This window comes from Nematostella vectensis, chromosome 8 (assembly GCF_932526225.1).
Source record: "Nematostella vectensis chromosome 8, jaNemVect1.1, whole genome shotgun sequence".
NCBI classification, from domain to species: Eukaryota; Metazoa; Cnidaria; class Anthozoa; order Actiniaria; family Edwardsiidae; genus Nematostella; species Nematostella vectensis.
The window spans coordinates 14279760-14302764 of NC_064041.1; the positions used below are offsets into that span (position 1 = coordinate 14279760).

Sequence of the window (23005 nt, forward strand, 5' to 3'; positions counted from 1 at the left end):
GCGCTAAAGACCAAGGAAGTAATTGATTCTGTTCTCGACAGTCCAGTAATCCCAACTGGGAGAAAATGGAGTCACCTCGGGCAAAGAGTTGGGTTTCACATTTTTAATGAAGTAGATTACCAAAAACACAGCGATGACGTCATCGCTTCTATACCAGCCAATCAGCTGCTTGTGTTTAATCTTAGGGAGGGGTTGGGGCCGCTATGTGCTTTTCTGGAAGTTGAAGTCCCTGATATTCCATTTTCGCAAATAAACGTGAGTTCTAAAGATGTATTAACTATTTTTCTGAACTCCTGGACCGTGCGACGCATAAGGAAGGAATTAATGCTGGTGATGTCTCTTTTCGTTCTACTGACTGCCTGTGTAGGTGCAGTATTTTTTTCTTCGTGAAACAGAGCCAAGAACGGGGACTAACACGTTTTGTCGCAGTAAATGTGTTCTGAAATGAAAGTTCAGCTTTTATGCTCTGAGTCGGTTAGGGACTGTGCAATAATTATCAGGAGGGGGTGTTAAACCAGAAAGGGGGGGCACTGATTTATTGAAACCCTCTTTGTAGTCTCACTAACGACCCTTCTGTTCTATAAATCGCTCTATATATCTCAACCCTTATAGGCAAAATAATCTCGTTGTTTCTCTCGCGGACTCCCGTAAACATCCATAATCTAGCGGCCACAGCAAGACAACAAAAGGTTAAGACTTGTTATGTCACAATGACGTCATTAATACGTATATGTATCGCTATTCTTTTAAATATTGCCTAAATTATCAGATATCCGGTTGAAATCATTTTGCATCATTCAGATATGTCAAAATCAATCTTTTATCGGCTTTACAATGCAAAAAGGCCATAACAACGTTTGGAATCATTTTTTTGTAATAATTTCCGCCATCTTGAATTCTTATGACTTTTTTCAAAATAACAAAAATCTGGAATTATTACAGAAAAAAGTATTTGCATGAATGAATTACTGCTCATAGTAATGATAAACGCATAATATTAGCTTTTAAAGTGTCATCTAGTAAATCTAGTGACAAACAAGCTTTCAGAGAGCAAAATTTACCCACCCCTCCCCCCAAATATCCGAGGTAAAAAAATTCTAGCGCTGTTGTGAAGCTTGTCACCTAAACAAACTTATAAAGTCAAAAGAGGCATTATAATCTGAGAAACAGAACCAAAACATGAAAAATCCACTACTTTTTAGTTTTTGGGAAACGTGTCAAAAAACGGTTGCCAAGGTAACATGGAGCGTTTCCTAGGCATGTCAATGGCATCAAAACGTCCGCAGATAGTTTTTAGGAAAAGACAACAAGTTTTAGCCTCTTAGCTGCTATCACAAGTTATAGCAATTTTCCCGGAGGGGGGGGGGGCTTAAAGAGCCCCCCCCCAGTCTGAATAGGGTTAAAGAGCCCCCCCCCCACCCTCCAATTATGAATAGGGTTAACTGCATATACGGCAAGATATAATTTTTCACCAACTGATTCCCGGAGGACATTTGGCGGTTTAGTCGAACTAAGCTATGAGGTGTTGATGTTTGTCCTCATGCCAAAGAAGAATGCATAAGGAAACAAGTGACACGATTTTAGAGGAAGGGGGGGGAGGGCTACGTAATTTTTCATTATTAGAATCTTATTTTAAGGACGCCTTTTTCGTATAATTATTGAACAGTCACCTGTTTTATTTATTTGTTTTTTTTTTTTAAATACCGTATTTTTTCGATTAGACCAAGGGAGCTTGAGATACTTTCTCAGAAAATCCAACTCAAGTTTTGAAAGAAAAATGACAAAGTTTACTTGCTACCGTGATTTAATGGTGCGGTGTTTATTTATTTTTTTTTCAACTGCGGCGGTCATTGCTAAAGAATTTTTACATTTTATTAAGCCAGCTTTTGAAAAAAACGGCGTTTTGCTTTTGATGTTGCGAAGTTTGAAGATTAGTGGTTACTATTATCTTTTCGAAAGCAGTCTTCTTTCGCAGGCTACTACTGAGGTTATTCAAACAGCTGGCGTGGGCTTCCTGCCCCGCGAGTGTCACTCCCAAAATTTTCATTTTATATTATATTATTATTTTTATATTATATACGATCTGTATCTAGAAAAAAATAAAAAAAAAATAAAATAAAATATCAAATAAAATCATTACACCGAGCTGTTGTGCACGAAAACAAGTTCTGAGAGCACACTTTTTAAGCGCCGTCGTAGGTTTGATTTTAAAGCTAGAAGCACTCACTTCAGCACTTATTGCAGGTCTTCTTGCAACGTTTTTGATACTTGCAGTCGTTCCACAGAATTTGGCGTAACGAACACACCAGCACACCAGGTGTCTCTGCAGTCTGCAAAAAAAAGACAAAACAGATGAAGGAGAAGCAATTGTACAAAATGCCTAATTCGCGAATATGTAGCGCGTCAAGATGAAATCATTGGGCTTTAAACTAATCTTCCAAGATTTAAAAAGCAACAGTCAGGATAGTTAGTCAGTGTTTATTGGTCATCAACACTTATGTTGTTTTCACTCTATTTTGTCATGACGAACCAAGTGACGAAATAACAGTCCTACATTCCGACACGGACTGCATGCCAGACGGACAAGGGTCAGGTGCTGTTTTCTAAGTACGACTTACTGATGCGTGCACGTGCACTACCTACCAGCATTGCCGCCTGAGGGACCGGAATCTGTCCCGCCATCTGTCCCGCCATCTGCAAGATACGAAAAAGCAAAATAGGAGTTGTGATCTGATTTGTGATGCTTTATTGGCTAAGGCCACTCAATGAATTTGCACTTTTCTAATTATTTTTAATAGTCCGATGTTTGCGCGAAAAATCCCCACACACCAGAGTCTAAGAAATACGGTCAGTACTTCATCTGCCATAGAGATCATTAGTAAACAGTTCATATTTTGTTCTTCGGCGATAAAAATCGCTTTTTGGACTTTGAGGCGTGCGTCCTTTTAACAAGCTTGCGAAACTTGACTTCGGGGAATACCCACAAAGTGTTGGGTGTGGTTAGGGGGGGGGGGGGGGTGCCGTATCATATGGAAAAAGGATTGTACCTGATGCTTCTCAGATATAAAATAATAATTTCTTGGCGACCTGGGGGGAGAGGGGGGCAACCTGCTCTAGGTACCGCCCATTAGCATAACCCGATAACCTACCTCCGATTTCGCTCTTGATCCAACCCACGTGTGAACTAACGCGCGCATAGACAGAGTAGGAGTGGCCTGGGCACGAGCGATCAGTCACCCACGGGGAGGAACCACGCAACACCCAGTGCGGTCCACCGCTGTCCCTATTGCAGGCGCTGCTTCCGCGGCCACCAATGCAAATCATCGTTGATTGGTCGACTTTCCCGACATTTTTTGAGCGGCATTCTTTATGGACAATCACCTGGACGCGAGACTGCTGAAGTTTGTCCGCCATTTTCTTGAAGTCATTGGGTATTATTCTGTCCCAACCTTTATTTTTAAAAAAAATATGTCTATTTTTATTTGTGAATCAATCAAATTTCGAAAAAAAGACACTTCTAGGCTGGAATAAATGTAAAAAAAAAAACAGGCAGCACCACGCTATCACTTGTTAGCAAGAAAATCAACCACTTTCACAAAACATGGTTTAAAGCTGTGGACTATTAGTTGAAGCATATAATTTAGTCAACTGTCGAAGCTTTAAATTAATGCTTCAACAATTTTTTTTATCTAATGTTTCTAAGTTTTCAGCCTTTTTCCAATGAATTTGTTTTGGTTTTGGCTGAGTTTATATATATATATATATATATATATATATATATATATATATATATATATATATATATATATATATATATATATATATATATATATATATATATATATATATATATATATATATTTGGGAGATCTCCACTGAGCAATGTCTTAACTGAGAAACTTCAAATAAACTTGCAAAGAGTCTTTAGACCATTCAGACGAATGGCAACATCTGTTAGATATGCTCATGTAAATATTGACAACTTTTGCGAGAAAAATTCAAGAATATTTTAAAAGGATCATAGACACAAACCCACCAAATCAAGGAACAATCATGATTCAAGTACAAATTACCCATTTACCTGTTATATAGCAGTTACCGCCTGGTTTAGCAAGACTGCCCTGTTTGGGCAAGCACACTGTATCCAAGGTCGCGCTCAGCTTGGCCGGACTAGCCAGTTTGATGAGGGCGATGTCGTGCCGCAGATGACTTCGACTGTAGCCTTTATGTGGGATAATCTTAGCGATCTTCAACTGAACCCCATCGTCTTGACGCAAGTGAGAACCTTATGGGAAAAGTGTGCTGGTTGAAGGAAAAAGGTAACGTAAAGGTTTTCTTGAAGCATAGACAGTCAAGCACAATCAATCATTTGTTTTGCGATTAATCAAGATGAAACGTACAATTAGGTGGAAAGACTTCGTAAGAGAAATGGAGACGGATGCAGACTGGCAGGCCACCCCTCTGGTAACCGTGTAAACAGATATCTGCCCTGTGAACATTTTAGTGCAGTCAAAACTCACTTTTTGTCTGCTCAATAACTCCCCAAACAAACTCCTCGCTATTAAGGCACAGAAAGAATGTTTGATTTCTTTTATAGAATTATCATCAATATATTTTTGCAGAATTTCTCCTGAAACGCGAAAGAAAAAGCAATGACAAAAAACTTCACATCAGCACGCGCTCGTGGCGTCATTCCCGTGCAGAAGACATTTCAAAATTGATAACTTTTGCTTTACACGAAAGCGCGGTATGAAAGGGACTTGGTAGGCAAGCTGTCATTCGTCATTAGAGACTTCACTGAGTGCAGCGCCCCGTAGAGAAAAGCCAGAAAGCTAGATTAGAGATCAAAATTGGCCGAAAACACACCATTGAAGTAACCACAGTCTATTTATTAGCCTTTTCTTAAAACAAAACGAAAAATAACGGAGAATAAGATAGGTTTTGAAGGGTTTTGAAGCGATGAATAATTTTGCAAATTTGTTGTTTGTCCGCGCGTGCACCTGAATGACGCCATTTCAAATGAGGGCTGTATTTTTCAATTCGAACGAGCGCTGTTTGATTTCTCAATGACAATTTTTGCTCGTTTTTGTAGAGAATCGACTCCAAATACTTTCCCGAATATGCTTGATAGTTCTTTAACATTCTTTTGTTTACTTTAAAATTGTCGTAGTTTTCCGTATGGCTGTTGTATTTTTTGATATATTTTATTCTGGCAGTTACGCTGCGCTCGGGCTGAAATGAGCTCGAGTCGGGCCCAAAACATATTTACGCCCGCGAACATCAACTATATTGTTATAATTTTTCACGAAGGAAACATCATATGGCAAACAAACTCGGTACGTGTCATGTAGTTGGATGCAACAATATGGTCAAGTGTTGGGTAACGTCATCGATGACGTCACTTAAAGAAACAAAACGTGATTAAAAGCAAAAACATTCATATCTCTTGAAAAAAACATTGTTTGAAATCTGCCTCGTACCCAGACGCTTACTAGCGTGACCGGACTAAGCGTTGACCTTTCCCTTGGTCCTTTGCGCCAGCGCTAAACCTTCCCGTGGCTCATTGCGCTCACTAGTATATTTTTCACTTGTTTTTACTGACTCCAGACGCCTGGGTACGAGGCAGGTTTCACAACCAAACTTAGCAGGTGTCATGTTTGTGTCAAGGGAGGTGCCAAATTGTGGTCACTTTATTTGAACGAAAAAGCAAAGATAGGAAATGAATAAAGCAAAGATATGAACTGAATAATGTACATCAATCGACTTTTTTATCCAAATGTGGAAGTGTGTCAACAGTTTTCTCGAGGATTGGAGAAGCAATGGCGCTACACTTGCAGTGTCATTGCAGAATAGAACTATATACCTATCAGTAGACCTTGTCCGTGCAAATGGCAATTCCTAAATAACAGTTCTAGCATCGAAAAATCAGGGGACTCGATTTAATTGAATGCAGGAAATTATTGATAAATCATACGATTCTTAGTTATCACCTTAAAGCCGCATTGTCACCTGTTTACTTACGGAGGTCCGACGGAAACCTCAACCTTCAAAAGACAAAAGAATCTATTAAAATCCGAGATATTAAACAGGCCACCCGCTCTAAATTATCAATCACATCCTCAAAGAAACTTCCAATAGACACACTCCTTTCAATATTTTGAAATAATTTTCGCGTTTTCCGTTAAAAATCATCGGATATTGTTAGGTAATCGACCGGAAGTAAACTGGTGACAATACGGCTTTAAATATAACAAATAAATAAGACCACAAGAAACTTTGATCTTAGTACTTCCATGTGCCATTCGCCATTTGCACCAACGTATTTTGGAAAATGTGTAACTACATCTGATTGTCTGTCATACTCAATAAATTATTCAAAAAAGTCTTGCTCTGCCTTTATATTGTTTTGTCTTTGACGTAAACTAGTTGACCCAGCCATATGGAAACAGGCCATGCCCTAACCAGAGGTCACATTCTCTATCCAAATACGAACGCGCAAAGTCCAGTCCGCTGTCAGTGAAAAGAGCGGTCACCTCAGGATAGGGCTTCCAGCCTGAGCTCTCAACCTTATTGCTATGGATGAATCTACCAAGCTCCCTTCTTAAATTGACCATGAATCCCTTATCTCTGGCAGATGGCGAATAGCCGAACGCTTCAGGGAAACCGAAAAACGCCAATAGATCCCACATGTGAAAGGCGTAAGTACTGGTCTTGTCTCCCACAAGCGTGACTGGCTTACTAGGCCAGTTGGTCACCACGTAACGATAGACACTACGCAGTCCGGTGGACGCGCCACCGGCAAGCACACGTGTTGGGCACGTGACTCGGATATCCGTGACGATATTAGCGTACGAAAGCCGCGGATGTTTGTGTTCAACCAGGTACATTGAAAATACTTTCTCGATTTCGGCATCACTCAGGAATCTTGAGAGCCTCTCGCTGGCGTATCTCTTGAAGTCACTCAGGTCTGCCTTTGTGTTGAAGAGCTTTCCGGGAAGGTAGTCTATCTCCTGAGCTGTTGTGCCTAAAATGACGGGTACATCGTTGATTCTCCTACCGGAAGACAACGCAATAAATGGTGGGTATGGTACCACATGCCCATCGACTGTTGCCAAGGCACCGCTGAAAAATCCCGGAGTCGGAAGATCGGTCAGGTCTGGCATACTCCAGTAAGGGTATACATTCCACGGGCTCTTCTGTATAATTCTAGCTACATTAGAACGGTAGAGGCACTCACGCGTAGAAGCAAGGCTGTCATGGGCACAGCCCATACGTTCGACAAAAACCTTGTTGTCACTAGAAGCATCATTGGCTGATTTACTGAATACAGGGGATGCACTCATAAGGATAGCACCGTGAAAGAGTCCATTAGCTAGCGGGGACACTAACAAAGCAAGGGAGGAAGTGGCACCAGAACTTTGACCAAGAAGTATAACCCGATCGGGATCTCCACCGAAACGTGCAATATTTGTATGAATCCACGACAACGCCATAATTTGATCCATGAATCCGTAATTTCCAGACGTATTGCTTTTGGAGCCGTCTGAGAGAGCGTCTAGGCTCAGAAATCCAAACGCGTTAAGTCTGTAGTTGAAAGAAATGCCGACAACACCCAAGTTACTCACAAATTCCGGGGTCGGATGAATCCCACTATCGTGTCCAGATCCGTAAGTCAACTCGCCTCCATGAATAAATACAAGTACAGGCTGCTTGATATCCACACTTGGCGTCCAAACATTTAAATAAAGGCAATCTTCGCTGCCGATGACTTGATCTTCGCTGTTTAACTGAGGGCAAACTTTACCGTAAAAAGCAGCATTAAAAGTACCTTGCCAGCAGTGATTATGCCCGCATGGGAAAGGTGGTTTCCATCGCATGTCATTTATAGGGGGCTTGGCGTAGGGAATCCCCTTGAACACCCAAGCATTTGAATTCCTAGTACCTCGTATTGTTCCACCATCAGTGGCTATAAGAATTGAAGAATCTTCGTCGTCATTTTCATCATTTTCAGAACTCTTCCCTGGTGTCAGTAACGCAATAAGGACGGCGACGAAGATGACAGTTGATAGGATGAGCACAACGATTATTATGTTGCGGACCTGAGACCAAAAAAGCTCAACATTAATAAGGGAAGGGTCATTATTTATCGGGGGGGGGGGGGGGGGGGGGAGCGGATGCTAAGTTTAATTTTTTTCTGGTTCAAAGATTTCGACCCTCCCCCAATCTAGAGCACAAAAATGATGACCCTACCCCCAAAAGGCTACCAACAATTTAGGCCCTCCCCCAAAACAAAAAAAACAATATTGTATGTGTGTGTGGGGTGAGGGGGGGGGGGACACTGGCTTAGACATGCCCATAAAGGAGCGATGGAGCAGGCCTTAAACACCACCAAATTTTGCCATTTTTAAATAAATGAAATGCTAATTATTGTTAAAATAGAATAAAGCATCATTAACTTCATCCTAACAGAAATATTATTTAAACATTTTCATATCACCAATCTGAAAAGTTATTAGGGGGGGGGGGGGACTCTGACATGATCGAAATTCTTAAATTCAGTGATGGAAGAAGTTAATAAAACCAAAACTCAAAAGATAGAAATAGTAGAAGGCCACATTTTGGGGATAATGATTTTCAATGCTATCCAAACAAAAGTCATGAAAGTGCAAGCTGAAGGTAGGCGCTTCACATTGTTCTCCCAAGAAAAATTTTGAAATTCCAGACTTTTAGGAGGCTCAGAAATTGATCAGAATACCTGTTAAAAAAAGACCCTCCCCTAAACCCTGTATCAGCATTTGAGAACCTCCTCCCCCCCCCCCCCCGTTAAATAATGCCCTTTCCCTAATGCAAAACATTTTGTCATAGCCAATAAACTCCATCTCCTCCGCTTTTCTTATCGTGCAGAATCATTTTATTCTTACTGTCACCATGCTTTTTCAGAGATAATGAAATGTATATCATATGCACACATGCGATTGGTTTTACTTAAGCTTTATGGGTTAGCTAAGGTGTCAGAAAGCTGCCAGTCAAAGGCTATACCGCCACCCCCTCCCCCTTTTTATGTGTATGTATTTAGACTCTTGAGGTGATCCTGTATTGAGCAAAATGTTAAAATCGCTTTTAAAAATATCGATAGAAAACTGAATTCACCTTGCACGCATAAAGGGTAATTGGAAAGAAAAAATGACAAAATATCACAAAATCTTCAATGATGTGCGTGACACGACTTGCATGACAAGGGCTGTGACGTGTGACTCATTTACAATGCATGAAATCTAAAGCTTTCGAGAGCCAACATTCTCTCGCATTTTGACATTTCCTTTGAATTGTTGTCTGTCTTTTCACATTTTGACATTTACCTTTTCCTTGTAGTCTGTCAAACAAGAGTTCGTAAGCAATGCTGGCTGTTATTGGTGCATTTTGCACGGGGATTAACACGGGTTACTCTTGTTTATAATCTTGCATCACGTGGGGAAAATATAGACAATGTACTACAGATACACGTTTAATTTAAAGTAACTTTATGGAATTAGATTTGATGGTATTGCAACGATAATTTATGGATTATTTTGATTATACATCAAATTGAATTTGCTTATTTGGAGTCGTACACTTACTTTTTTAGAAGGAGCATGGTGCCTTTCGATTTGTATTTCGTCTAGCTCTTCGTTGACCAATGAGCTCATTTTGGAACAAATAGAAAGTCGTCTTGGTAGCAGTAATATTCGGGTATATGTCACAAAATTCGCTCGAATTTCGACTTCATCAACAACTGCGACCTTATTCTTTGACTTGTAACCGACAATACTCGTATGCCTGTAGTAACCTAGATAGAAAGAAAGCAGCCCTTGACCTAAAAGCTCCTCGTAAGTTGTGAAGCGCTTGGTGCCAACAATAAACTGCGATTACGGTGAGGCATTTCGGATGGTCATACCATTACGTCATCCCTCGAGAAAGTCCACAGGCATCCCAAACAATTGACTCATACCCAGTCTCTAAAAGAGGGGGGGGGGGGGGGGGGGAGAGGAGTTTCTGTATAGTAACTGCGGAAATAGGTAGCCGGAATAATTTCCCAAATTATTTTAGATCCCTTACTCCCGCCCCTACTACCATGAGCATTGAGGCTACCTCCTTAGTTAATAGTGTCGAGCGAAACGTATGACGGCACGAAAGTTCCCTATCTGCCTCTCCATTCTCCGTGTGGGTCATACTCTTCGTTGGCTTTTTCCTATATCCGACAGAAACAGTTGCAGTGCATGATGCAGCAAATTTGATTGACAAGGCAGACTCATAGGGTCCTGGGCGAGATAGTTTTTTTCGGATTGCGTCCGATGCGTTAGCCTTTGACGCAGCCGGAAATAATACAGGCTACCATACGTCAGTTCTGGGGATACTCCCTTGTGATTACCCATAACCCATTGCGCAAATTCCAAATTTTAGCAAGGTTCAGTTTAGACAGGGTTCAAGCCTCATCTAGCCATTTTTAAACTTTTAAAAAAGTTATCACACATTCGTCTTTCAGGTCTTGACTGTGAAGGAGATAGAATGAGTGGGATTCTTGTTTATTAACTTCTATATGACCGGTCCCTAAAGTGTGGTCGATCCCTAATATATGACCGGTCCCTAATATATGACCGGTCCCTAATATATGACCGGTCCCTAAAGTGTGGTCGATCCCTAATATATGACCGGTCCCTAAAGTGTGGTCGATTCCTAATGTATGACCGGTCCCTAAAGTGTGGTCGATCCCTAATATATGACCGGTCCCTAAAGTGTGGTCGATCCCTAATATATGACGGATCCCTAAAGTGTGGTCGATCCTTAATATATGACCGGTCCCTAAAGTGTGGTCGATCCCTAATGTATGACCGGTCCCTAAAGTGTGGTCGATCCCTAATGTATGACCGGTCCCTAAAGTGTGGTCGATCCCTAATATATGACCGATCCCTAATATATGACCGGTCCCTAATATATGACCGGTCCCTAAAGTGTGGTCGATTCCTAATATATGACCGGTCCCTAAAGTGTGGTCGATCCCTAATGTATGACCGGTCCCTAAAGTGTGGTCGATCCCTAATATATGACCGGTCCCTAAAGTGTGGTCGATTCCTAATATATGACCGATCCCTAATATATGACCGGTCCCTAAAGTGTGGTCGATTCCTAATATATGACCGATCCCTAAAGTGTGGTCGATTCCTAATATATGACCGATCCCTAAAGTGTGGTCGATCCCTAATATATGACCGGTCCCTAAAGTGTGGTCGATCCCTAATATATGACCGGTCCCTAATGTATGACCGGTCCCTAATATATGACCGGTCCCTAAAGTGTGGTCGATCCCTAATATATGACCGGTCCCTAAAGTGTGGTCGATCCCTAATATATGACCGGTCCCTAAAGTGTGGTCGATCCCTAATATATGACCGGTCCCTAAAGTGTGGTCGATTCCTAATGTATGACCGATCCCTAAAGTGTGGTCGATTCCTAATATATGACCGGTCCCTAAAGTGTGGTCGATCCCTTATATATGACCGATCCCTAAAGTGTGGTCGATCCCTAATATATGACCGGTCCCTAAAGTGTGGTCGATTCCTAATGTATGACCGGTCCCTAAAGTGTGGTCGATCCCTAATATATGACCGGTCCCTAAAGTGTGGTCGATTCCTAATATATGACCGATCCCTAATATATGACCGGTCCCTAAAGTGTGGTCGATTCCTAATATATGACCGATCCCTAAAGTGTGGTCGATTCCTAATATATGACCGATCCCTAAAGTGTGGTCGATCCCTAATATATGACCGGTCCCTAAAGTGTGGTCGATCCCTAATATATGACCGGTCCCTAATGTATGACCGGTCCCTAATATATGACCGGTCCCTAAAGTGTGGTCGATCCCTAATATATGACCGGTCCCTAAAGTGTGGTCGATCCCTAATATATGACCGGTCCCTAAAGTGTGGTCGATCCCTAATATATGACCGGTCCCTAAAGTGTGGTCGATTCCTAATGTATGACCGATCCCTAAAGTGTGGTCGATTCCTAATATATGACCGGTCCCTAAAGTGTGGTCGATCCCTAATATATGACCGATCCCTAAAGTGTGGTCGCTCCCTAATATATGACCGGTCCCTAAAGTGTGGTCGATTCCTAATGTATGACCGGTCCCTAAAGTGTGGTCGATTCCTAATGTATGACCGGTCCCTAAAGTGTGGTCGATCCCTAATATATGACCGATCCCTAAAGTGTGGTCGATTCCTAATGTATGACCGATCCCTAAAGTGTGGTCGATTCCTAATATATGACCGGTCCCTAAAGTGTGGTCGATCCCTAATATATGACCGGTCCCTAAAGTGTGGTCGATCCCTAATATATGACCGATCCCTAATGTATGACCGGTCCCTAAAGTGTGGTCATCCCCTAAGGTGTGGTTAGCACCTAAGGTACGGTCGCTCCCTAAGGCGTGGTCAGCCCCTAAGGTGTGGTCAGCCCCTAAGGTGTGGTTAGCCCCTAAGGTACGGTCGCTCCCTAAGGTGTGGTTAGCCCCTAAGGTGTGGTTAGCCCCTAAGGCGTGGTCAGCCCCTAAGGTGTGGTTAGCCCCTAAGGTACGGTCGCTCCCTAAGGTGTGGTCAGCCCCTAAGGTGTGGTTAGCCCCTAAGGTACGGTCGCTTCCTAAGGCGTGGTCAGCCCCTAAGGTGTGGTCGCTCCCTAAGGTGTGGTTAGCCCCTAAGGTGTGGTCAGCCCCTAAGGTGTGGTCAGCCCCTAAGGTGTGGTTAGCCTCTAAGGTGTGGTCAGCCCCTAAGGTGTGGTCAGCCCCTAAGGTTTGTTCAGCCCCTAAGGTGTGGTGTATCAATCTACCGATGGACTGCCTAGAAATTATGTCTTTGCATTATACAGTTGGCTCTTGATAGCTAGAGCCTCGGAGAGCAAGACCAGTGTCACCTCCGTCTGCTCCAAAGAAAGGTAAGTAAACACTATCCCCTTGGTATGACATCATACAAACAGTCAAATATAGGTTTGTATAACTTAAATCAAACTTGAAAAGAACACATCTGCGCTCTCAAGTTTGTACGGTCGTGAATTGCATTTTCAGAACTGGAACTGAACCCTCGTTTTGGTTTGTGATTCCGGCATCAACCTGTTCACTAGCCGATACGTCAAACCACCAGATATGAACCGTTTCGTCGGGGTACAGGGCGTCTCCCCAGTCGTACTCCTGATCAGGATAGCACCCAACGCGCTTGTTAACGGTCATGTCACCCCCCACCACCTGTAGCTAGAGATAAGTAAAGAACAAAAAACAATTGAATGTGATGTGGACAGATGAAGGTTGAAAGAACAGTTTGTCCAAGACGGGTCCAGGACTCAATGGGAAGAGATAAAATAAAAAAAATAAAAATGTTTATTAAGATTCCAGACTGCTACTCATATAGACTCTATCTATGTTTGAACTATGCCACCCTCTCGATTTGCGCCATTCCACGACGTAAAAATGTAAAGAGCTAAAAATGTAAAAACGCCCACGGAAACTAAGGCCTTACACCAGTTGTTTTCATACCTCGGCAATGTACGTCGTGCCCGCTATCAGTCTGAAATACGGCACAAGACTTGGACACTTCAGTGTGTAGTCCGTACTGATAGTGTACCGTCCAGACTTCTCTCTTATCACAGTGGTTGTTTCAGGGTATCGTAATCGAAAGGTTATGTCGAACGTTGTCTCCTTTGTCTTGGTCATATCCCCGTGTACGCAGATGGCTACGAGATACATGTCTTTATTGGTTCTAAAGGCAATTTTCTCCCATTTATCTGGTTGATATGTTATGTCGCCAGATGTGCTAGTTGGGCACCTTGAGACAAGGAACGGGGCTGAAGATATTAAATAAATATGTCAAAGAAAAGACATGGGGAAATGGAAAATGAGCCTTATTATTATTAAGACTCTTTTCTCTTTATTTCGCTGGAAAAACAAAGCTTCTATTAGCAAAGAAGCTCTTTATCTGTCCTATATAGACCTCTGCTGAAGCCTTTGCTGAGATCTCTGCTCTTAGAATCACTCCAAGATTGCATACCACATTGCCTTAGCAACGTAATTAGTATTGGAATTTGGGGGGAGGGGGGGGGAGTCAAAGTACCGAAGAGAGAATATAGCTTTTCGTGGCTCATGCGCGCGTCTTAAAATAGCCTCCTCCTGGGAAACGCCGTGACACCTATAAGATACGAGAATGTGGGGAAGTTGATTGCCCCTACTTATGAACCCCTGGTTATATACCATTTCTTTAAAACGTTTGATCTTACCGTGTTCACAATTGTATCCTCCATAATACGGCATGCAATCGCAGACATACATTAAAAGCTTATTAATGCACGTCCCACCATTCATACACGGAGTACTGACGCAATGGTCGATCCCTGACAACAAATGCGCGTTATAGTAAATTGCTTTAAATCTAGAACAAATATATTGTAAACCATGAAAAGTCCATACCAAGCCCCCCGACCAAACTGCAGTAAGCCTCTCTATAAGTCAAAACTTTAAAGTGGGCCCAAGTGCGTCCCCCACCCCTTTGGCCTCCAAAAGTGGGTCACTATTGTTTATTGAAGGACCGTCAAATACTATCCCTTTTTCCATATGATTCCTATGAATAATCTACTCCAAGTTATCATTGTATTGAACGATCGTCATATACTAACAGCCTTTTTTTTTGCATTTGATACCTATGACTGCGCACCACCGCACCACCATCGGAACTTACCTTTTTCACAGTGTTTGCCTTCGTATCCCGGATCGCAATGGCACTTGAATCTGCCCTGGCCAAGATTTTCACATCTTCCATGGAGGCAGACCCCTTGATGGCATATGTCTTTGGAGAGCTCTTAACAAACAACGCATTTAAACATCACAAGAAGTAAAAAAAAGAAATGGGGAAAAATAGAATATTTGATCATATTTTATAAAACAATATAGGGCAAAAAAGTTATGGATTTTTTAGGGAAGGAGAAATCTTACTTATTTCTAACTTCTGTTTGAAGCGAGTCATACGTAGGCTAGACTCAGAGTTTCGTGGCCAATTGTTGATCAGGCGCGCACTCCCTTATGTCTCAGCCATGTGCATAGTGTTTGTTTTCGTTAGAAATGAGTTAAGAATGTGTTTCGCGGTCACAACAGCAAGACAATGGTTGAAGCGTACTTCCTACTATGGTATGTGACCTCATGATAAGGCGATGGCCGGACAAAAGACTCGAATGACAACTTTAAACAGATGTGTTTGTCATGCATGTACTGTGTTACGTCTGTTTGTGTTGCAAAGACGCCTTGTGACGTACGTATGATATATGTACTTACGTTTAGCAGGGTGTGGTGAAAAGACACGCCTTGTGACGTACGTATGATATTGGTACTTACGTTTAGCAGGGTGTGGTAGAAAAGACGCGCCTTGTGACGTATGATGTATGTACTTACGTTTAGCAGGGTGTGGTAGAAAAGACGCGCCTTGTGACGTACGTATGATGTATGTACTTACGTTTAGCAGGGTGTGGTAGAAAAGACACGCCTTGTGACCTACGTATGATGTATGTACTTACGTTTAGCAGGGTGTGGTAGAAAAGACGCGCCTTGTGACGTACGTATGATGTATGTACTTACGTTTAGCAGGGTGTGGTAGAAAAGACACGCCTTGTGACGTACGTATCATGTATGTACTTACGATTTGCAGGGTGTGGTAGAAAAGACACGCCTTGTGACGTACGTATGATGTATGTACTAACGATTTGCAGGGTGTGGTAGAAAAGACGCCTTCATCTGTGCTACTCCCCCGGGTGGCTTGTGGTACACTCCTATCTGATTGGCTAGAATAAGCAATAATATCTCACACATAATAAATACGAAATTCATAAAGATTCAAATTGCTTTCTTAATGGAAATTACAAGAGAAGAATTGAACGCTATCCAGTCGCTAAAATGGGAGCTGGGATACAATTCCGATCTAGAAAGAATCTTAACCCTAGCTGATTTCCGTCCTAGCCCCTCCTGGGACTAAGTTGCATTACAAAGGTTGATTGCATCTGCGTGCTTGCAGGTTTTATTTGCTACTCTTGGTGGCGCTAATCTCTTCTAACCCAGGGCCGTAGCAGGGGGTGGGGCACTGGGAGCATGTGCCCCCCCCCCCCCCCAATACTTTAAAAAATTATAAGGAAAGGACCAGAAGGGACATTGCTGTGCCCCACCCCCCCCCCCCCCAATATTTTCTCAATGTTTCTGTTTTGTGCCCCCACAATCTTATGTGGCCTGCTACGGCTCTGTAACCCTATATATATAAGTACTATTCGCAGTCCGCACACCACACTTACCAATCCACGTATCGCCCGCGTAACTTTTTAGCTGCACTATGGGCTCAAGTGCGTTGGTCAGCGGTATAAAGGGGATTTCGCGTGCTGTGGTCAGAGATGGTCTATTTCTGATTGCTTTCCACTTCCGGTTCGTCACCGATGCCCAGTTGATGCCGTCCTTGCTTCTCGTGTGTGTCATATTCTTTGAAAGACCGTACAGGCTCTTATCATCTTTGTCGAACGCGACAATGTTCATTATTTGAGAAGATAATGCTGAAAATAATTGTGAAACAAACGATAAACACATAGCAACTAACCTCGGCGATATAGAGCAATAGCATATGTATAATATATATTAGATTTCTATATAGCAACAGCTATCAATTTATCATGAAAGCATTTTCTAATCAATCAAAACAATAGCTGTCACCAATATGAGTAATGTATGCCAATCAATCACAGAGGCTGATAGCTGTCAGTCAATCATACTGAAGGGGCTGCGAAAAGGCCCCAGGCAAAAGCTTTGAACCAATTAATTGGTTAAACCAATCAGACCAACCGCTGTCAATAATCAATCATACAGGGTGATAGCTGTCAATAATCAATCATACACGGTGATAGCTGTCAGCTCAATCAGGCTAATAGGTGTTAGTGAATCTAATCGACAGCTGTCAAGAGTTTAAGCGAAAATAGAAGAGCAAGCCCAACCAAGCTCACATTCTCAATTTGGGAACCCTGTGACGACAGTGTCTGATTACGTCACAAATAACAACAGGGAGCCCGATTCACCGGATATTCTAATACGCCTGATACTAAGTAAGCTTTGGGCGTGGCACCTACATGTCCAGCTGGAGCCTCTGTCTTTGGTCACGTGACAATGTGGCTTATTTCTGTGAAACCAAAAAGCAAATAACATATTGACAAAAAGGAAAGCAAATAGATGAAGAGCTTTGTAAATAGGGCTGTAAAATTAAAATTAATGATCAACAGCTAATAGCCTACGTGTCTTCGTAGTTGATTGGACCAGATGTAGGAGCCCGTAAGCTCTATATATCATCAATCCTTTTTTGAAAACTTTCGTTTTTTAGCTCTCTGGGTCATTTTTTTATTAGGACATTACAAACCATTTTTGGGAGTCCGCCATTTAAAAAAACATAGGACCCAGACCCTTACGATTTAGAAAAATGCACAGGATTCCCGCGTACTCGCCCCAGGCTCTTATACATCATTAAAAAAACGACAGTTATTGATTGATGTGAGAAATACTGTTTTGCTAAGGAATAATGAGTTTTCTTGATTTACCTTGGAACTTCAGTTAAACAAACAAACAATTCACCAGATCCCTTGTTCAGAAGCATTGATCTTTCAAAGACGTTCGGAGTTTCTGCAGAATAAGATTATGAATAAGAAAAGTCTTTGATAGGGCAACACAAACGGCTACGAACGCTCAAAGCTGTTTTTTTTCGCGATAAAATACTTCCAACGCCATAAACCAAAAATCAACAATCAACTCTTAATAAATTCTAACAAAATAAGTTTCTTATGACTTTTATCAGACGGGGTAACTCGCCGCTAATTTATAACAGTTTGCATTTTCTTCACTTTTAAATAGGAGCCTTTAAAAACGAACCCTCCCCACCCCCATTAAAAAAAAAAACAAGAAAAAAACACGACCATAACCAAAAATGGAACAGCCTAAAGCAGAAGACCAGTGCTTTCCAGGGGCGGATCTAGGAGCTCCAAAAAGGGGAGAGGCGAAGCAAAGGTTGCAAGAAAGGGGGGTGGATCTAGGAGCTCCAAAAAGGGGGGAAAGCGAAGCAAAGGTTGCAAGAAAGGGGGGGGGGGCGGATCTAGGAGCTCCAAAAAGGGGGGGGAGGCGAAGCAAAGGTTGCAAGAAAGGGGGGGGGGGGCGGATCTAGGAGCTCCAAAAAGGGGGGGAAAGCGAAGCAAAGGTTGCAAGAAAGGGGGGCGGATCTAGGAGCTCCAAAAAGTGGGGGGAGGCGAAGCAAAGGTTGCAAGAAAGGGGGGGCGGATCTAGGAGCTCCAAAAAGGGGGGAGGCGAAGCAAAGGTTGCAAGAAAGGGGGGGGGCGGATCTAGGAGCTACAAAAAGGGGGGGGAGGCGAAGCAAAGGTTGCAAGAAAGGGGGGGCGGGATTCAATGTATTTCCATATTTCCTTATATTTTTTGTTATTTCAAAGCCAAATATCTGAAAATAGGGCCGGGACGGGGCCGGCTCTGTCCACCCCCCCCCTAGATCCGCCCCACCCCTAAATCCACCCCTGCTTCCTCACCAGTTTCTCCAACTGTGTGGCCGTACAGCTCAACGCGCAGGCACGCATTCTCACTACAGGTCCTGGGCTCAAACCGGACGTATCTGGCCGTGAATGGCTGGTTCAGCTTATGCTTTGTTGACATGTTTTCCACAAAGTTACCAATAAACACCTACAAGGGATGCACCGATTTCAGACCATGGGAACAGTGCGGTAGCGGGGAGAGGGGGGAACATATCAATATTTTGGTGACCTTCAAACCTGCTCGGTAAATCTCTTGGAGGCCTGGGTCTAGGGGCTTTTCAAGATTAACGAGATCAAGACTTTACCAAGCAATCAAGTTTTTCTTGACAAAATCTTGCCGCGAGTCTCAAATTGACAGGAATCAGCATTTTTCACCAGGTTTTCTGGAGATCAGAAAGCGGGAAACTTAAAGCTCTTCTAAATATGGGCATCAATGTCCATGTAATTCAAAACAAACGAAGGGCACTAGCCGTGGGGAATATGTTTGAAATGGGGGGGGGGGGATACAGAAACATTGGAAACATATTTGGTGCACAGCCACGCCCCTACTGGTTAGGTTCTTTAAACAATATTTGGGGTAGGCTCGTGCCCCTGCTACAGCCATGGAAACAAGAACGAAAGCATTCCACTGAGGCCAATTCACTGCTAATGCAAACAAGGCTATTAAAAAAAAGCCGTCGTCATTGGTGAACACTTGTGACCATTAAAAAAATGTTGCGAGAAATCTGAGGAACAAGCTGCGAGTTGCGATCAATTTCTCATTTCCATACCTTAACAGCCCCGTCTTGTTGTACTGGTACCCAGGCTGCACCGTCCACACTGCTCGAGAGGGTAAAAGATTGGACACCAGAAAGATGTCCCGTAGTAGTGTGTTTTCCTTGTACTTCAACCTGTTACATTAACATTGAACATTATTTTTGCGCGATCGGTTAGGAACAGCGAAAATTATTCGTGGAATATCTTACGGAATAACCAAATAAAAGGACACAAACGCTGTACCTGATTGGCGCTTGTTCATTAGTAGGGGACTTGCGCTAAGAGATCACGTGACTGTTTGGGTGGCAAACACGTCCGCCTTTTAGCGGCAAAATGACAGCAACAAAAAGCAACTTATTCAGCACTTAGGAAAATAAACAGAACTCTTTTCTCAGAAAGGGTTAAGTTTCATTTAAAGATTTTACTTTTACGTCGTTATCTGGTGTGACGGGCGCAGAGTTTTTTGTTTGATCATTTTGTTTTTTGCCACCCAAAAAGGTCACGTGAACTCTTAGCGCGTCCCCTATTGCTTGAATATACCTCGCCGTGTGATTCAGGAAAACATATCCGCATGTATATAACCTTGAACCACTTTATAATTCACTGTGCAACCCTGAAAATCCGCCCTCCTTTCTAAACTATCACTGCCTACCATAGTTATTTCCCATGATTTTCCAAGGTCGATCTGGAGAAAAGCTGTCGGGTCACATGTCACCGCACACCACCCCCCACCGGCGACTTTTGTGTCGAGTCTGGCGTGTTCCGGGCCATGCAGAGCATCGATGCTGGACGGAGAGGTCAAGTGCGAGTCTGGAATGGCTAAGCGAGATGCCACACCTACTGCAACAGGTCCTATAACACGACCACAAAGAACATGTATTCTGTGTCTGATGAAATTAACGAGAAGAGATAGTTCCTGTAACGTATTCTCATCAACCAACAAAAGTACTAAAATAACATATTGTTAATAGCTACGAGCACTCTCATTCGTCCATTAGCGGGACTTACAAACCCTTACGACCTGGACCAAGTCCACGCCTTTTATAATACGCTCCATCACAGAACTGATTGCCACAAAACAATATTGCGCGCGCAACAAACAAACAAACAAACAAACAAGCAAGCAATCAAGCAAGAGAGCAAGCAAGCAAACAAACAAACAAACAAACAAGCAATCAAGCAAGAAAGCAAGCAAGCAAACAAGCAAGCAAACAAATAAGCAAGCAAGCAAGCAAGCAAACAAACAAACAAACAAACAAACAAACTTTCAAGCTTAAAGATAAACCTTACCTCCACTGATAACTGTTGATGCACCGCAGGCAAATATCTCAACAGTGAAAGCCATGCTAGCGCCGTCCGTACGTCTATACGGGGGTATATTAATCCGTACATAGCGAGCCCTCTCGACACTCATCAATGCCATGGCAACCGTTACTTGTTCTTTGTTGATTTCAGGAATAATCTTTGAACGAATTGCACTTTGTTAGTAAAACCACAAGGATAACTTCACAGGATTATACGGAGGACCAAGTGGACTTCTAGAAATAGAAAAGGACTGCTAGTTTCCTCGCAGTCAATTTTAGTTTCGGTCACGCAACATTTCCCTCATCACAAAGGTTGCGTGATCGAAACTGAAAGCGGCTGCGAGAAAACTAATGAACTGCTAGTAGGGTAGCTACATTTGGTCTAATACTGCTTTAACTATGGCCGCCATTTCCAAAAACAGGTCCAATCCCTAACATTTTAGAATACCACAGGTCTCCCGCGCGCTAGCTTTTGGTTGATATGATAGATCTGTTACCTGCTGTCTGTGGGGGTCCACCCTTGTTTTCCACTCAAATCCCTCCATGCTAAAGGACATCGCTATTGTACTAAAGGGAATTGGACTTTCCCTTGGCACTCCGGTAACCGCTGCCTGATAAAATAAAGAAGAAAGGGAGCATGCCATATAAAGACAGAAGAGAGAACACAAACCACCCCATATAATGTGATCGCTGACTGAATCTATGAAGAGCTTATGTCAGAAAGAGTACATAAACCACCCCATATAAAGCGCCCTCTGACTGGATTGATGTAAACTGATGTCAGAAAGAGTACATAAACCACCCCATATAAAGTGACCCCTGACTGGATTGATGTAAACTGATGTCAGAAAGAGTACATAAACCACCCCATATAAAGCGCCCTCTGACTGGATTGATGTAAACTGATGTCAGAAAGAGTACATAAACCACCCCATATAAAGCGCCCTCTGACTGGATTGATGTAAACTGATGTCAGAAAAGAGACATAAACCAGCCCATAAGATGATCGCTGCCTGATGATATAAAGAACTTATGTCAGAAAAGGAAACAAACTATCCCATATAAAGTGACTGCTGTCTGAATTTATAAAGAACTATTGTCAGAAAGGAAACTTAATCCTCTCCAAATAAAGTGACCGCTGCCTGGTGATATAAAGAAATTAAGAATAGGGAATAAGGGAATATAAACCACGCCAGGTAAAGTAATCGCTGGCTGATATAAAGACCTTATAACATAAAGAAGAGAACACGCCATACCAAGGTCTTATGTCAGAAAAGGGAACATTTCTTAGGTAATACCTAAGGCAATGTAATCTCCGCCATTTCGACATCCTTGCAAAATACCAATTGTAATTAAAGCATTTATTTCAATCGGCTGATTTGGGGAAAGCTATTGCGTTATTTTTCTCTTGAATTTCTTTATATATATAATATTCTTGCGTTTTTATTTCCCTCTCCTCCAAACCACCAGTGCCTAAATTGAAAGAATACCTTCTAAATAAAGTATAAAGTTTGTTTTAATGTGTGTATAATAAGATTTTCCCACATCATCTATTTTCAAAGATAAAATGAAAAGAAAAATACAAAAGATGTGGCCTACAGAGCCACCTGTAGAAAAATGTGAACTTTAGAAGCACACTAGCATACATACTAGCATACATACTAGGCTATCCGACGGAGTTTTAGACTAGCAAAGGTCGCATGCGTGATCCGCACAATTGGCATCACGCTAGCCCGGTCGCAGCTCTAGATCCCACATGGATCTAAGCTGTGGTTTAAAGCACTTCGTTCGAGGCGAGGTCGCCCTGCAGTTTTTTTTGGCGATGAAGTTTAACTGAGGCAAACCGGCTATGCCATGCTGACGAGTCCTAATAAGGACGAAACAGCTGTCCATGGTTGCCGAACTGCACGGGTAATAGACTGTGCTAGCGTCCCGTCTTGGCCCGACTGGTGCCAATGTGTGTATGCTAGTGTGCTTCTAAAGTTCACATGTAGAAAAATGACCACGACCATGGCCATAATTACGATAAACGATCCTCCCTTACCATTAATACATTCCACACTGCCTTCAGGTCTATCTGTACATAGTTCGATGACAGGAGTATAAGAGTGTCTTGGACCTCAAGAAAAGTTATTGGACTCCACCCAGATCCCCTGTATAGCCTGGCCTTGTACGCTGACGTGTTAGAGGGCAGTGACGTCATCGTTATCTGGCTGTCTTGAATTTGCCCAGTTTTAAGCCCGACCGCTTCAAAATCGTCGCAAACTGAGACACAAGAGGAAAATTAAATCAACACTACCGTATATAAATGCCGAGCATTG

General features: G+C 42.5%; 3 protein-coding genes across 3 annotated transcripts; all 3 read right to left on the bottom strand.

The window, feature by feature from the left end:
• Positions 1-6275: 6275 nt before the first annotated feature.
• On the bottom strand, positions 6276-9937 carry LOC125556803 (para-nitrobenzyl esterase-like). Its single transcript, XM_048731734.1, has 2 exons — positions 9618-9937; positions 6276-8099 (listed from the first exon to the last, which is right to left on the bottom strand). The coding sequence occupies exons 1-2, from the start codon at positions 9684-9686 to the stop codon at positions 6423-6425; spliced, it is 1746 nt and encodes a 581-aa protein (XP_048587691.1). The 5' UTR covers positions 9687-9937; the 3' UTR covers positions 6276-6422.
• A 2932-nt stretch (positions 9938-12869) lies between these two features.
• Positions 12870-14409, bottom strand: LOC125556800. The gene is made up of 3 exons (XM_048731367.1): positions 14299-14409; positions 13562-13869; positions 12870-13279 (listed from the first exon to the last, which is right to left on the bottom strand). Exons 1-3 carry the CDS (start codon positions 14381-14383, stop codon positions 13064-13066), a joined length of 609 nt encoding a protein of 202 aa, XP_048587324.1. The 5' UTR covers positions 14384-14409; the 3' UTR covers positions 12870-13063.
• A 1011-nt stretch (positions 14410-15420) lies between these two features.
• LOC116617199 (lactadherin) lies at positions 15421-22930 on the bottom strand. The gene is made up of 10 exons (XM_048731717.1): positions 22729-22930; positions 21182-21295; positions 20671-20842; positions 20033-20232; positions 19395-19514; positions 18622-18772; positions 17632-17713; positions 17170-17219; positions 16351-16602; positions 15421-15849 (listed from the first exon to the last, which is right to left on the bottom strand). The coding sequence occupies exons 1-10, from the start codon at positions 22885-22887 to the stop codon at positions 15764-15766; spliced, it is 1386 nt and encodes a 461-aa protein (XP_048587674.1). The 5' UTR covers positions 22888-22930; the 3' UTR covers positions 15421-15763.
• Between the last annotated feature and the right edge of the window lie 75 nt (positions 22931-23005).